Below are 16,482 nucleotides of genomic sequence, written 5' to 3'. Positions count from 1 at the left end.
ACTGACAATGTCTAATACCAGAGGAGTCACTCAGGCTCATTAGGAGGTAATGATGTGACGTTTTATTATTAATTGCCTCTTAAATATCGGTGTGTTCACTTCCTCACTTTTACCTGAACGCCATCTGTGGCTGAGAGATTGTATCAGCCATGCCCAAATTAACTAAAAGTAGTCTGTCTTTTTCTTCGTCACCCGCCAGGTATGAGGATGACTAGTTCAGTACTTAATACACAAAGACACACGAAGGTTACTTGTAATCAGGGGTCATAAAGTATATGTCCAACATCCATGCAGATGTCAGTGGCTCTACAACTCTGAACAAAGTTCACCATTGAATATATTTTGCATTGAGCTTTGTTCAAGCACACTGTGTACTTCAAAAAAGCTGACAAGATATATCTACTGCATTTTAACCCCTTACCAGTCCAGAAAAAATAGCCTAAAACGTCTACCCGAGGGATTCCCAAAGTAAAGTGATAGCTGGTCTTGCATGGTTTTGGTCTCTTTTGAAAGGCAACACTCTGAACTTTTATCCCCAGCAGTCAGAATCACTGTATGTGCTACTGGCAGTGAGTAATACTAGTCTGAACACACTGAAGGAGAAGGTTTTTAAGTAGAAGCCTGTATATTTTTTGCAAATAGATTGCTGGAAAACATGATGGGACCACAGCTTGAAGCCTTTCCATGTTCAATAAAAACTGAACAATACCAGAAACACTGAATATCTTCATGAAAAAAGGCAATTTACTATATATTTATCTACATAAATATCCATGTTTATATTCATTGACATCTAAATTTTGCCCACCTATATGTATATTTAGGTATCTGTACCGAGGCCATATCCCTTTATATGGAGGCAATGTACTTTATCTGTCGCGTCAAGCTGTGTGAAATATCCATATTTTCTGTCCGGAGACGTTAATAACCCAATGTAGGGGCATGGATCGCTGTGTTCAGAATTTCATTGGCTATTCGACGGGTGAGTCATCTGTAAAATCGGCTGTGATTGGCTCGATCTACACACTGCGACTCCGCAGAATAACTGGAGCCAAGATGGCGCCGATCACCGTATGTTTCCGGAAGCCATAACGGAAACCGCAGAAGACAAGCGGAAGAGGAGCACATCATTAGAAGAAAACTTCTTTCTGTGGATTATTGTTATTCTTGTTTTGGACTAATTTTTTTCTGCAGTGGATCATCTGGATCTTTGTTGATGTTGCCAGACCGTTGTTGTTGGACTGTTATAGAACTGTGGATCACGGAGAGACGTTTTAGGTGAGTTGCCTCAATGTTGTGTTAAATTTTAAAACTGTTTGTCTGCGGTTAGCTTTTATCCTGCCTCCTGTTATGTTTGTATATTGAAATGGTTTGCATCAGTGGTTCCACGCAAATCTTTACTTTCTAGCGGTGTACTAGTAAAAACGTGAACATATCTGTGTCAATCGGCGGGAAGAAAAATACACAACAAGCAATGGTCCATTCATACGACCCGCGGGTGGATTTCGGTTTTAACTAACTAGTAGTGTTGTAGCTTGTTGCTACCCAATGTTCCACAAATCTGAATTCTATGACAGCAGCAAGTCAAAGCTCTTTTAGCACGAACTAATGTGGGGAATCTTAACTTACCATGAAGCTTCTGTGAAACACTGCCGGTGTGTTAGTTCAGCAGTTAGCCAGTCTCATGCTGCCTTCATGTCACATCGGAATTCCCATTTCCCGCTCCTAAAAATACCATTGTCATTAACATTGAAGCTGCATCCAAGTCTAAAAATGGGAATCTTTCCCATTATTACGTTCCCTCCCATATGTTTTGTATATTTTATTCTTCTGTGCAATAGTAGTAACACTGTGTATTATTATTTTTAATCTGAAGGCAGCTTACATTGTTCCTTTTTTCCATAGCTATTGGGGCAATAAATACTTTTTTCTATATTTTTTTCTACATTTTTTATTTTTCTTTGCATGTATGATATGTACACACATATATATATATATAGTCTACTTTTTTTTTGTTTTGGGTTTTTTTTTTTTAATGTCCTCTACCTCTGCTGCTGTTTTTCTTCACACTGCTATCACATGCTGCTGTATTGCCCAAATTTCCCCGGCTGGGGATAAATAAAGTTTTATCTTATCTTCAAGTAATGTGAGCTATGAGTAAATGGCCAGGAGTACTTCAGGGGCCAATCAGATTTCAGCCAATTGATCATTTAAGGTGATACTGCACTTAGCAAACAAACAAGTTAGCTAGCCCTTTTTAGCATAAGTGCCAGTTTTGTTTGTACCTGGTTGGCCAAAGGAGTCATGGCTGTAGAAGGCTTGAATTGCTGTATGTTGCTGCTGTTAAGTTTATGGTAATAACCCAGGACACAGAAGTAGAACTCAGTCTTGTAGACCATGTGGAAGTTCACACAAAGGCAGTTTATTAGTTTATTAGTGGAAGCTTCAGGAAAAACACAAATGAGGATCAGCGAGGCATGAGACAACAGACCTGAAGCACAGGTAAAATACGATTCACCAGGTTCAAAGACAACACGAGGAAATTGCAGAGAACTAGGAGACTGATCCGGCAGAGAGTAGAGCGAAAGGATTACATACTGCAGGCTACAGGTGTAGTGCATGAGTGAATTGGCAGTAGGTGCACAGGTGAGATGGCAGGAGAAGGAAACTAGGTCGCTACGCCCTGATTGAAACAGACACACAAACACACAGAGAGAGAAGCAGCACACTATGGAGAGAAAACCAGCAGGGATGGGGGAGGAAGACCCTAACAGCTGCACCAGTTTTTGACTTCTTTTTTTATTGATTAAAGGACTTTGAATTGGAGAACATCAGGACTTAATAGGTAAAGGATTTTGGTATTGTGGGGAATATCAGTACAGAAAAATATTCTTACACTGTTCCAACAAGCTCTGACAGGATGACAAGGAGGGAGACAGATGCTGACAGCAGCAGCATGGAGGTCGGTGAGGAAGAGGAGGTGATGAGAAGAGGGAGAGTCAGAGGGAGTGGATGCATGAAGGCGAAAGAGAGGAAAAGGACACAGCTAGCTCAGGTGGAACGGAGAGGGCGAGGAGAGGACCTGAAGGCAGGATTGCTTAATGTAGTGGCAAGATTCAAGGGAGAGGGAGGCGTAAAGAAAGTTATTCCCTAAAGGTAACAAAAATCATTAGAGGGCAAGTTGGAAAAGTGAAATATGCAAGTTTTGATGGATGGAAACTTGCAAATATGATGTAATAGTGAGGTGCAGATGGAGAAGGCAAAGATTAGTGCTGGAGCAATCTTCAGAGTAGCTCTCAGTGTTAATATGAAGGAACTGGTGGAGAACTTGAGGGCACAGTTAAATGAATGACAGGGGTATAAAGAGAAAGGAGTCTGAGACAAATATAGTTTGGATTTATGAAATACAGTGTTAGACAGTGCAAACCGAAGCCAAGAGGACGGGTGTGGTGGGGATCATGGATATGGTCAGTGTGGAGCGAGCTTGTGGAAATAGGACAGGATAGAAATAATATTATGTGCTGTCGGGATTTTAATGAATTTAACACATTGTGGAGGGTGAGAGGATTTAAGAGAGGTCAAACAAACAGAGAAGAGGTCTTTCTTGATCTTCTGATAATATTGCACCATCATGTGACTGGAAGGTGTACCAAGAAGGAACCAGAGAGATTAACCATGATCAAGTCTTGTGCAAAGTAAATATTTCTACATCACTGAGGACGGGGGTGTTGAATGGATATTTGAGAATGGGTGAAACTTCAGAAAGACTCATACATACAGATTATAGTCAGGAGATATGGACACAGATAAGACAAGGGGTAATATCAGCTCCATTAGAGTCTATTTCTAAACAGACCAAATAAAGATGGTGGGAGGATCGGTGTGACGTAGCAGTGAGAAGAAGTAGAAAAGAACACATCATTTCCAGCATTTGATTCAGTCCTGACAAGCTTAGGCAGCACTAAGGAGGAGAATAAGACGGGCAAAAAGGATTTACTGGAAAAGGTACTGCGACCCAGTGGAGAACAGGACTCACAGAGGTGTGAGGATGATTAAAAAGATGGGAGGAGGCAGGAGGGACTAAAATGAAGAAGGAGTAACCAATTAGGAAAAGGCCGAGTTAATACGGTAACTGCTTTTGTTATACCAATAGTTTGTCTGAGGAGGGACGAAGAGACCAAATCTGAAAACATGGAGGCACTGAGGAGAAAGAACAGCATTAAGGATGAACAAAATGTCCCATTTAGCACTGAAGAACTAAAGAGGGCGATGGCAAGACGGCACCAGGGACAGATGAGACATGTTGCATCATGTTCAAACAAGTCAGTAAGTTCATTTGGGAAGAAGGAAGAATCCCAGTGAGTCTGGGAAAGATGCTTGTAAGCCGGCAGAGTATAAACTTATTGCCTTGACATCTTATGTCTGTAAACGGATGGAACAGACGGTTAATAACAGGCTAATGTCCGTCCTGGAGAAGAGAGTTATGGCGGCTATGAACTAAAGTGGATTGAGGAGCGGAAGGCGCACTATGGATCCAGGGGTCCAACCTCGCTTTGTGTTATGACAAACGATGTATGTGTAGATATGCAGATGGAAAGATCAGTTTGGAGGTGCTGGGGCTTTGTGGAAGAGAGTGAGAAATGTGGAACATAAGAAAATAGAAGATGCCGTTAATCAGGTTGAAGTTTATTCTTCACAAGAAGAAACTCAGGACGTAATAATCTGACATCACTCGGCCAGTGTGTGCACTTCAAGCTGAGGCAGGAGAGATGTTTGTGTTGAGAGCAGCTGCTTGTCAGCTGGTGGATAAATCATGGAGATGTTTATCCAACAAAAAGGCTCTTGCAGAGAGAAGGAAAGGTCTGGTTTGGACAGGGGGGGGTCGTATGGAATGAGATATGGGAGTGCATGATGAGTCCAGGTCCATGAGACCCATCCGGACATTCAAATATTCGAGAACAGCAGTGAGCAGTGAGGAAAACTTTTTCCAGACCTCGAAGAAGAAAAGGCGAAGAAGAAGAGTACCAGCAAGTAAAAAGAAGGCGGTAAACAATGTCAGAATGTTATTTCTACACATTTGATCTTATTTACAGAAGCTTCAGCAGCTCCAGCAGGAATTACTCATCCAAACAAACTGCTGCGTCCAAGTTTAATCACACCTCATAATATCAGCTGACGTGACACAGGATGTCCTGCTCAGTGACCTGGAAACACCCCCACGGACACATTTTAAGGACATTCACTGGCATTTCGCTCTAAGTGCACCTCTGAAGTCTCTGATCTGATCCGAGAGAGAGAAGACGTTGCCCTCAGGGGACCCACTTCCACTTTCTTCACTAATCTTGTTTGGCTGATTACACGGAAGTCAAGCGCTTTGTGCAAAGTGCTCATTAGTCCTGGAGTAAACAGCACCCTCCGTTTCTTTCTGTTTTCCTGTAAACAAACCGTTTGGATTTACCAGAACAGAGAACGAACGTTAATCCATCCTGATGACATCATCCTAATTCATGACTGATAAATCCAGCGTCATCACCTTCAGTATGAAAGGAAAAAAACAGACAATACATGCTTTGCTTTTTAATGACATGACTTCATTATTCTGCTTCAATATAAAATACAAGTTATAATTTACAAACAAATAAAAAAGAAAGCGCGTGCTCTTGAAATCACATGCAGGAGTGAACATTTCAGTCATCACACACGCGACCGAGATAAATACAGTTCAATAAGTTACGGTTTCATGTTCAATGTTCAAGAAGGCACTTTTTAAGTTTTAGAGTTTAAGATTTAGAGTTGTTGAACGAAGTGATGAGTTTCTTTTTAAAGATCTAAAAATATTTCTTCTGACTGAGACACAGTTAACTAGTTAACACTAAACATAACTTTTTACAGTTTTCTACTTCAGAGGGACTCCTGAGCTGCAGTTTTACATTCAATTCACATGACTTACAGTAAATATACAGAAGGAAAGGAACATGAGGAGCATACACTTACATGCAAACACCAATTATGCAGAATTACAATAGTCACGATATATTTTGAATATTAAATCAGTCATTTTTGGAACAAAAACAAACAATTATTTGCTTCCCTGGCTGGAGTTCGATGAGAAGACCGATAGCTCTCTCATGTCTGTATGATAAATATGAAGCTGGTTAACTTAGATTAGCACAAAGACAGCTAACAGCAGCTAGCCTGGCTATGTGCAAAGGCAACTAAGCTCATTTCCCAAAATGTCAGAGTATTCAGGGCCACCCAGAGTGGGACCCCTTGGCCAAAGTTGGCCCGCTACATGTCTCTAAACAAAAAAATTAAATCTCAATTTTAAGAAGTTGGGATATAAATTGCTGCTCATGCTAATGCTCTTTAAATATGTACGATCCCTAAGTGTTAATGATTTTTCATAATATGAGCACCATGTGACAATTTGCGCAGGAAGCCAGTCAGTTAAGGGCACTCGGGGTCCTAGTAGGTGTTTGCTTTTGGCCCCTGGCCCACCATTAAGTTTCAGTTTTGGCCCTGTAGGGCAGAAAGTTTGGGCGCTCCTGCTTTTAAGTAATTAGACCAAGAAAAGTGACACCCAATGTGAAAAAATGGCAGAACGTACACCAGTGTGTAAATGTGATGTGCTGTCAGTTCATTACATCCCAGCTGTATCGAGGACAGTGCTTCACGAGGTCTGAGCTCACACAGGTCAGACGTCAGTGCGCTCAGGAGATGGTCTCCGTAATGCTGTTGGATAGTGAACGAGTTGTTTGACCACGACAGGAGCTGACGTCTGCTGACGGCTGTGAGGCTGTGAACCATGAAACCCATCACTCAAAGACTCCAACTATTATGATGAGTAAGAGGAGGAGAGCTGCAGCCCCACACGTGGCAAGGCAGAGAAGCCTCTGTCGAAAAGAGAAGAAGCGGCGTTACAAATCCTTTCAGCCGTTCAGCGGCTAAATGAGTGAATCCATGGATGTATGGATGGTGGATGGATGGATGAGTGTTGTGTTTAAGGAGCGGGAGCTGAAGTGTTACCTCTCACAGCAGCTCTCATACAGGTGGTTTGGTTAGTCCAACAGACAGGCCAACAATTAGTGCAATGACAGCAAGCAGGATCAACAGAGCAAAGGCAAGGATGATGTATTTCTGCCGAGTGGAGAAGACGTTGTTAAGGTGGTTTTAAGTGGTCACGTGAATGAATTTGATAGCAACAAAAACTGAACAAATGTTTTTCTTCACGACAGTTTAGCAGGACGTCATTAGACAGGAACACATACCCTCCGGGATTTCTTCTGGTACCTCACTGCTTTCTTGGTCTCCTCCTTTGCGCTACAAATGTATTCTGCTGCGTTGAAGACGTTCTTCTCGATGTTGTCAACCATCTCTCCCTGTAAACGAAAGCTTTTATTTATTGCGTCTAATATTGGGTTTTGTCTAGGCAGTATTAAAGACACAGTGGATGCTGTAGTAGACACTACAGGTTTCTTATTGATAAAGAGCAGCTTTTACTGATGAATGAGCTGTAGCTGTTACCTGAGTTTCTACCAGCATCGCCATGTCCATGAACATGGCGTGGAGCTCTCTGATGCTCGACTCCAGGCGCATGATGTCCTGGTGTCGTGACTCTATCTCATTTAGGGCCTGACGTGTGATCTGGGAATCAGAAATGATCTGAGGGAGAAAGATGGCGAGGTGAGGTCAGATAATTCATCCGGACTAAACAAATGTTTCCAGCTGTGTGGCAGAACACTACCTCACCAAAATGACTTACTGCCCCTCCACCACTAGATGGCAGTAATATCTTTTAACCCTCCAATGACAAGATACTGCACAGTGACGGCTGATAAACTTACATCAGATGTGAAGATTGACGGATTTCCACTTTCTAGCATGTTCTCCAGTTCCTCATTCGTGGTCACTCTTCCAGCTGAAATAATAAATAGCAGGCGATGATTATCCAGCAATCTGCCTCCATCTGACTCATCCCATGATGAAATGAAAACATGGGGCCTGGACTCCTGACTTTGTGCTTTCTGTAGCTGTCCTCAGCCAGCTCCTGCTCATTAAACTGTTTTTAATGTTATGGTGAAAATGCAAAATAACCAATTTTATTTAGTTCTTAAATATAGCTACTGATGATCATGGGGTCACACATGCACTGACACGTTGTGAGTGTGTGAATACACTTGTAGTGTGTAGTGTTGTGTCTCTTCTCAGTGTAACACAGGTGTAGGTCTGTCTCTATAAGATGTAATTAGATTATTATTATATTTTGGGAGCAAAATGACGTGAAAACCCTGAATTCAGGCTGTTTGTGTATGAAGTCTTTTAGGTTGTTAAATATCGGGATGACCTCTCAGTCAGACCAGAAGCTGGCTCAGAGACATGATGTGGTATCATTTACAGGCCTTTTATACTGAAAATGCTGCAGCCACTGATAGCTTGTTAGGAGAAAACTGAGTCCTGAGATTTCTAAATATGACACCACTTGTTCTTATGCCCTTTTGTTTCCCCTCTGGACCTTTGATTCAGTATCTGGCATTAAAATATGGAGACGTCCAGTGAGCTGACGCTCCTGGTTTATTATTGATAAGAAGACTAGTTATGCCAAATGATTTGATTATTTGAATATGACTAAAAATTTGATTACCTGACGCATCCTGTTGTAATCAGGGACTTGTGTTTATCATTCTTGTAGCATGCTTTAAGGACGATGAAAACATAACTCTGTCTTTTCACAGACAAAACTCCCTCAAGTCAAGAACGAAAACAACGAATGTCTGTGCTCAGCCCTGGTACAACATATACTGCTGTGTGTTTAATCCCAGGATAATACATTTGTCTGTTGTGTATAAAGCCCGCTGTGTGAGGAGAAGAGGCCTCACTGTAGCTCCGTCGATTGAGCCGACAGAAAAATAAAGTCTGTGTTATCCACACAGGGGACAATGCTACAAGCACAATGCTGACTTTTCCCCGAGCACTGAGATACGAGTTGGATTGTTTAGTGGAACAACAAACCGAGGCTTCGTTCCAAATGTGGAAATCTGATTATGTGTTCGACAGCGCTCAATTAAGGCACACTGAGGGTGACTACAGTTCACTCTTTCATTGACATGTTCAACAACCAAATAATTTGTGTTTTTGAGTTTAAACACTGAAAACTGTAATTAAACTACAAATCTCAGCCTTAAAAAATGCATTCACCAGTGGGCTGCTCACTTAGATAATTTCATGTTTAATTGAAGCCAGTTCCTGCTGTGGCTTTGAGTTTATTCATGGTTAAGGGTTGTAGTTGTGACTAAGATTAGAAGTGTCTGAGGAACAAAGGAACCCTGCAGCCCTCACTGAGAAACAGCTGCTGAAACTCTATAAACAGAAAGCTTTCTTTTCCTGAAGCCGTGCCTCCCGTTGAACAACACCCTCCCTGGAGAGACAGATCTCTGTGCAGGTGCTCACTCTGTGTCACACACACCTTTTGAAATTCCCCCGAGAGACGGAGCCAAACGCAGCAAAACACTCCTCTGTTACAACTCATCAACGCACATCAACCAAGCGGAGTTTGGCTTCTGGACGGCGGAACCGAGCGGCGTGTTGAATCCACGACTGAGCTTCATGTGGCCGTGTCAAAGACAGGTGAACTACTGTTCCACAGCCCTCTGCCCGTTTCCCAGGCAACACAAACACAGCGAGCCGTCTCCAGTATCAGCCTCTTCCGTCTGCAGAGTGGAGAACTGGAGCCTCTCATTAACGCCGGCCGCAGGGACTGTGGGAGACGGCCCTTTTTTTTTTTTGCCTTTCGCTATTGTCTCATGTTACTTGTATGTGCATAATACAATGCACCTGACACACACCTTGTCTTACATCTGTTTGCCGCTCCTCTGAAAAATGGTGTAAAATATCGAGTTGTCTGGTTGCAAAGACAAACATATTTAACACAAGCTGAAAGCAACGATGCTAATACACCTGCTATACACTCATTTACACTGTATACTGCATGTTTTTCATTATGCTACATCTCACATTGACTTTCTGCTGCTGCACTCACTCATGCTGGAACTCGCCATCATGTTGATGCTGGACTCCACACTTACAGCATGTTTTTATTCACTCTGGTATGTCAGGACCTATATATCTGCATATAGCTGGTCGGTGTTCTGCTGTGCAGCGTACATCCTATTGTACATCCTATTATTGATCAAGCCGACAACTACGACTCGTTTAAGCTCCATCAAAACTCACAAAGCGAAAGCAGGTCCCACCGCCTCGAACTGTGGACCTATTAGAATACTTCTTGTGCTGAGACAGAGGATAATCTTCAGCCAGGCGATAATGGACTTCTTACATCAGCACAGCATGCTTATAGCCCCGGGGATTCTGTTAGCACTGCATTCATCTGATCAGTGGTTAACATAAATGGATGACAGGAAACTAGTCGGGGCTGTGCTCTTGGATTTTTGATGTTATCGACGTACCACTACAACTACTAATCGATAAAAAATAGTTGGCAACGAATTTCATCATGGATTAGCTGTGTCTACGTTATGATGTACATCGTGCTGCAGCTTCTCCTCCGAAGGTGTCAGTCTGCCAATGCAAGGCCGTGTAGCTCACATGATGAATCACAGGAAATTACACCGTCTGCTCTGTCTCTGCATTTGAAAATCGGCGGCCTAACGATGCAGCGGACAAACACGCGATTACATGTTGTACAAATGTCTGTTTCCACTCTGTTTCAGGCCCCGGATGCTGCTGCTTTGTGGAAGCTGCTGGGGATCCGAATAAAGAACAAAACTGGCAAAACACTGAAAATCTAGTGTTTAGATCAGCTGTAAGAGAGCTTTGACGTCTTATAGAAACTTCTGTTACCCTGCTGCTGGTGTCTGTTTATCAGCAGTCAGGTTAGTGTCCATAGAAGCAGAGAGGAAACTGGTGCGGTCTGTTTCCTGGATCCTGTCCTCACACAGCTTCAGGGTTTTATGTGTCACTCTTTTATCTGAAGATCTGCTACTCACAAGTCTTCAGCGTGCAACCAAATTCAAGCCATTCATGCGTTTAATAAAAAGGAGTATTTTCGTGTTCGTAGCAGCAACTGACATTATTGTTTTAGAGCTTCAAAGACTAGAAATGGGGCTGTGGTTTCCTGGCCTCATCAGGGTCCAGGGCGTCCATTATTTGTCACCTACTTATCTCCAGCTGTCTCTGGATCCTTCCTTTGCTTCTTTCCCGAAAGGACACTTGAGTCTCGTTGTACTGGGTCATGACCTCCACAAACTTCCTGGACAGCACTGTGTGCTGAGGACAGGAGGGAACACGAGGACAGAGACTGAGAAAGTGGACATTTCAGACTGCAGACAGACTTAATGCCGCACAAAACAGTTCTGCACAAGATACTGGACTCACATGGTAGGAAATAAAAGTATGTTTTAATGGGTATTTCTATACGAAGTTTCATACAAAATGTACAAAACTCAGATATTGCGTCCTGTCCAGATGTTTGTGTACAGCTGTCAGGTGGGTGAGGATGATCTTGTGGCGGCAGACAGCAGTTTGTTTCCTGACCTGTGTTTTCTGGATCCTGAAGTCCACAGACGACCTGTTCGCGACATCATCTCTGGGCATGCTCTGCTCCATGGCTTCAGAGGGAGAGTCACGACACAGCGTTACACAACATCAGCGTCTGGATGGTGTCGTCAATAAAATATACAAGTGTGACAATCAGGTCGCGGTCCGACTCACATTTCAGTTTAGTTCGCACCACGTTGGCATTCCCTTTGATGTCGTTGGTCAGCGCATCCAGTTGGTCCTTTGTTCCTTCACAGAAACACAGAGGAAACACGTCAGACGTGGTTTAACAATGTGGGCCAGATAATCACTGTGTAAATATTGGATTTACTCTGATTTCACCTGGTAACTTGGCAACAGCCTTGTGATATTACAGAGGTCACACAGCATGAAGCACAAACCCTTTGTTTTCTTTCCCCGGTGAGCATTTCCACATCACAGATCTTAAAACACATTAAACTCAGTCACTGATGATGCCATGTCACCGTGAACTGGCTCTTTGTCCTGCAGGGCCCTCGGGCCACACATCACACACTGAACGAGGCCAGGAACCGAGAGCATCTTTAAATCGTTAGAAATACTTTGAAACTGTCTGCTTTGTGCGGGAGACTTTTCGGTACACACTGCCAGCAAACATCTACAAGTGTTTAAATGCCTGACTGTTCAAAGGCTCCCAACAGGACAAGTCAGAGCCCAGATCACAATGGTTTGTGAGTTTGGGGCAAAATGGAGCTGTTTCCTTGACGGGTTTCCGGCCAGGAAACCATTCATTTCCAATGAGGAGGAAAATGTAACAAAGGAAGTGACACAGCTGTTGCATTTCCAGTCTCAAAGCCTCAAAGTCAAACTCCTGTCAAGCAGTTATCAGGACGAGCAGATGAGCAATTAACGTCTGAAAACTACAAACGCATCAATACTGTCTCCATCCTGCCCTTCTCATGGACACACTTACTGTCGTCTGGGTTGGGTGCAGACAGGATCATGCTGTGCATCTTCCTCACCTCTTCCACCTGGTAGGAGATCTTATCAATGAGTCCTCGAACTTCTTCCACCTAAATCAACCAAAATCCTGTCAGTTTCTTGAATCGTCCCGGTCCCCAGACTTGTGCACGTGCCAGAAGATGCAGGGACACCTACCCTTCTGAAAAAGCTCTCCATGAAGCCGTCCCTCTCCACTGCGACGGCAACATCCTCCTCTGCGTGTGTCCTGCTCTGTACGCATGAAACAAGGGTTTAAGAAAGCTTTTTTTTTTTTACCTGTCAAGGTGTGAACAGTCAAAGCAAGACACGGTCACACCTAATATTAAGTTACACATATTCACCATTAACTGGCTGCTCATTAGCAAACATACTACTATCATAACGGATCTTTATTTGTCCTTATAAAACACATATGAATGCCTTTCTGGCATGCACTACAACTTCTTTACTGACTGTACTTTATTACTATTGCTAGAAAATAGCAACAGAATAGAGAAATACAAAATAAAGCTGACTATATATATGTACGTTTTATACAAAGGACTATGTAAAAGAAAAAATATGTACGAAAAATATATTGCCACAAACAACTATAAGTAATATTGTGATAAAAATAGGCTGTCAAATATTCTATAGAATTTCACAGTTTTTACACAAATTGCACGTGCTGGGTATGGATAAAGTACAGCATTTATGCTATTGCACAGTAATAAATAAATATATATGCCACAGTAGAATACCAGTATGTATTGATAGGTAGAGCACCCAATGAGAGGGGAAAAAAGTAATATTGCACAAGATAATTCGTGTATGATAAATCACACATCAGTGCAAAAAAGGACCCAGTGCTGCAGTAACCAATGCAAGACTAGTCGCAATAGTTGCAGAACCAAGTCATGCAGATGCATTAATAAGTGTTTTACAATGACTAATAAAGAGGCAACCTGCTACTAATATGCATGCTCATGAGCAGCTAATGGTGAATATGAGTGCCTCAGTGTAAAGTGCTAAGAAGAGACTCACAGCAGTCAGCTCAGCCAGTCGATCCTTCATCACACCGATCAGCTCGTCTCCTGCCCGGTGATCCTAACAAAGCCTCCGCCGGCTCATCCTGTCGGGGTCCATGTGTGGAGGAGCACCGAGCCGCTTCTCTGTGGACCGAGGCCGAGCTGAGAGCTGACAGGGCGGGGGGAGAGAGAGCACCAGGTCGGAAAGTTTCAGTCCTGGCAAACCGGCGTCAGAAAGACACTTTTATACAGTCAAAGCTCTGCAGGATCCAAGTCGAATGTTGGGTTTCTGGTTTACTCCTCACCGCAGCCCGTGAAGATCCGGAACTGATCCACGATATGTCTTTACCCGGGATACGCCTTTATCCCACCTCTCTCTCTCTCTCTCTCTCTCTCTCTCTCTTCTCTCTCTCTCTCCTTCCCTCCCCCCCCCCCCCTCTCTCTCTGCCTCTCTCTTCCTCTCTCTCTTCCTCTCTCTCTCTCTCTCTCTCTCTCTGCCCCCCCTCTCTTCCACCCTCAATAAAATTTGACCACTTATGACAAACAAACAAACTGAATGAAAGTGATCCTGTCATATTTTTGGTAGAAAAGGTGGAAACTGTGTCACAGAACACGAGTCTTTCTTTTCCTTTGACAGCGAACTCACCACCAGGTGGTTAGATGAGAAGGTGTCATGAAAAATGGATCAGCAGGGCTGGGTGGTCACTAAAGTGTTGGCTGTGTGGCCACACGGTGGCGCTGTTTACCTGGATATGCGTAAAGGTGGACCGTGGCAGCCTGTGACGGGACTCCCTCACCTGCAGGAAACCTCCAAACGATCACCAAAACTTCTCATTTAACTCACTGAAGCTTCTAATAAGTTTTAAGTCATGAGTTATTTAGTAAATCTTCGAGCCATTGAAAATGAAATTAATCAGAGTAATCAAGTCACGCTTAAAAATATCTAATTCGTGATTGAGAGACTGAACTGCTCAGTTCTGGTTTTGTTGGCTCTCTGTGAGCACCCAGCCGTCGCAGCATCCCCGCTGTTCCCGGAGAGTCCGGGTGTTGTCCTGCGGTTCAACCCAATGTCCAAACTAGCCATGACACCACATGTGGAACACCTATCTTTTATCTAAACATTATTTGGACGCGCAGCGCACACCCGGATCTGATTCATACTGCGCACAATCTCCAATTACGCACAAATAATGCCATTTACGCACAGCTCTAACGCCCCTCCTCAGAAGATCCAAAAATGACATCACGCTTTGCAATTCCCACGTTCAGTCCAACAAGCCAGTACGCCTCCACGGAGCTCCTACTCTGTGCAGTTTCCAGATGCAGGCACAGAAACCCAGAGAAACCGGGACTTGTTCAGTGTAGATTGATTTTCTTTTTGCTGTACTTCACTTCATTTGCGTTTGTCTGTATCTCTGAGTTTGGACACATGGACTGATGGGAAGTTTTCACATCTTGGAATAATGAGCGACTCCTCCTGGATTCATCTTTATTTGGGGATTTAACAGCTATTTTAGAAAAAACTTAATTTGGTACATTTGCTAGAAGCGATGGAGCTGTCTTTGCGAATTCACCTTCTCACGGCTTTCGTCTCCTGTATTAAGGTGAGCTCATAACAAAGACACACTCTGACATCTGCAGTCCCATGTTTCATGTTATACCCTGACCTTGTGTTGCGGGGCAGCTTTTATAAATACATCTGACTTCCTTACAGGTTTATGCTCAAGTGGTACAACCTGTGAAGCATCCAGGTAGTGACGACTTTCTGCTTTCATTTTTCCACACTCATTTAAATATTATGACATCATGCAGCTTTATATTTCAGATGTGTTCAGTTAACTGTAAGAACAAAATGCTCCAAATCAGATGTTATTGATCTGTTTACTCCTCTACCCAATCAGAAGAACTTTTACAGCTGTTGGGTTCGTTATTTTCAATCTTTTAATCCTCCCAAAATCCAAAGTGGAGGAGCAGGAAAGTAGATTTTGAGTAATGGGACGGAGCTTGATTGAGGGAAAACCCCTCTCTGGATGCTTGTTTACCCGTGAACTCTCCGTCCAGGCCTGCAGGTGTTGGCCACGGCTTCACATTATTGGCCTCTTGATGCCGTGGATGGAATCCATGAACTGTGGGACCGGATTGGAAACAGACCAGGTTATGTTAACGGAAGCAACATAAGTATGTGCATACATAAACCGAGCGCATATGCTCATGGGAATGCACGATCGCCTGATGTCTGACTGCTGCCTGCATGGTCTCAAGCTGTTTTTCACCACCCACCTTCCAGCCGCAGCCGTCACGCTTTGTAAATGTGCTGCTGTGTTCACAGCTTTTATATTGTATGTCACATTGAAGTATGAACGCGTGAAGCTGTAATTGTAACGCTCTTGTCTCTTGTGATCTGGAGGTGGAAAAAGTCTGACAGAAATGTAGAGAATAGATCATAATTCTGCATCTTAGAGATTTTTTAATTTCTCCCACATGCATTGAGTTTGCAGCCACGTTGGTCAGTGCTAGTTTTAAAGAAATGATAGAGTTGAAGAGGGATCAGGTATAGACGTGAGTATGATGTGTGGAGTTAAGTGAAGAGGAAACGGGCCGAGCCTCGGCGAGCGCCTCCATCACTCTGTCTCATACCTGCGCACCACGTCCCTCCCATTGCCTTTCTGTCACTGTTCTCTTGTGTCCTCTGTCATGTGTCTGTATAGGTGTGAATCACTGTCTCCGTTGTCTTTGTCCAGCTCTCAGAATCCACAACCACACTGTGCTCCCTTCCTCCCATAACTCTTCCTATGTGTATACCAATGACTCTGCCTACACTAACATTTCTGCAACAGTAGGTGAGGATCCGTCACTTTCTGCTCAGTTCATTTGTGCATCGCTCACTGCTCTCTGTATCCACACACGGTCGAGCTGAGCATCTCACACTTTTCTTCTTGTT

General features: G+C 43.3%; 2 protein-coding genes across 6 annotated transcripts in view; one reads left to right on the top strand and one right to left on the bottom strand.

The window, feature by feature from the left end:
- Nucleotides 1–5,599: 5,599 nt before the first annotated feature.
- stx2b (syntaxin 2b) lies at nt 5,600–13,840 on the bottom strand. Of its 2 annotated transcripts, XM_041936538.1 has the most exons (11): nt 13,558–13,840; nt 12,691–12,765; nt 12,506–12,605; nt 11,728–11,802; nt 11,551–11,624; nt 11,175–11,283; nt 7,845–7,918; nt 7,525–7,662; nt 7,269–7,379; nt 7,027–7,137; nt 5,600–6,893 (listed from the first exon to the last, which is right to left on the bottom strand). In XM_041936538.1, exons 1-10 carry the CDS (start codon nt 13,585–13,587, stop codon nt 7,042–7,044), a joined length of 882 nt encoding a protein of 293 aa, XP_041792472.1. In that variant the 5' UTR covers nt 13,588–13,840; the 3' UTR covers nt 5,600–6,893; nt 7,027–7,041. The 2 variants fall into 2 exon arrangements, with proteins under 2 accessions (XP_041792472.1, XP_041792473.1); XM_041936539.1 differs by lacking the exon at nt 7,027–7,137.
- Nucleotides 13,841–14,818: 978 nt separating this feature from the next.
- adgrd1 (adhesion G protein-coupled receptor D1) overlaps nt 14,819–16,482 on the top strand; it is a 29,277-nt gene continuing 27,613 nt past the window's right edge. For 2 of the 4 annotated variants that reach the window (XM_041936884.1, XM_041936885.1), the window contains exons 1-4: nt 14,819–15,145; nt 15,256–15,292; nt 15,603–15,719; nt 16,283–16,381. In XM_041936884.1, the coding sequence (XP_041792818.1) occupies nt 15,092–15,145; nt 15,256–15,292; nt 15,603–15,719; nt 16,283–16,381 (307 nt within the window). In that variant the 5' untranslated portion in view covers nt 14,819–15,091. The remainder of the gene's footprint in view (nt 15,146–15,255; nt 15,293–15,602; nt 15,720–16,282; nt 16,382–16,482) is intronic. The other 2 variants (XM_041936883.1, XM_041936882.1) reach the window with 1 other exon arrangement.

Source organism: Chelmon rostratus, chromosome 5 (assembly GCF_017976325.1).
Source record: "Chelmon rostratus isolate fCheRos1 chromosome 5, fCheRos1.pri, whole genome shotgun sequence".
Taxonomy (NCBI): Eukaryota; Metazoa; Chordata; class Actinopteri; order Chaetodontiformes; family Chaetodontidae; genus Chelmon; species Chelmon rostratus.
This window is presented reverse-complemented; position numbering and strand designations above follow the sequence as displayed.

What these genes read in the sequence shown, in the direction of transcription:
- stx2b (XM_041936538.1), bottom strand. Translation starts at nt 13,587, where the DNA reads ATGAAGGATCGACTGGCTGAGCTGACTGCT. An exon ending in CGTCAATCTTCACATCTGAT is followed by an intron (nt 7,663 to 7,844) that starts GTAAGTTTATCA and finishes TTTCTCCCTCAG; the next exon opens with ATCATTTCTGATTCCCAGAT. An exon ending in ACCAGAAGAAATCCCGGAGG is followed by an intron (nt 7,138 to 7,268) that starts GTATGTGTTCCT and finishes TCCACTCGGCAG; the next exon opens with AAATACATCATCCTTGCCTT.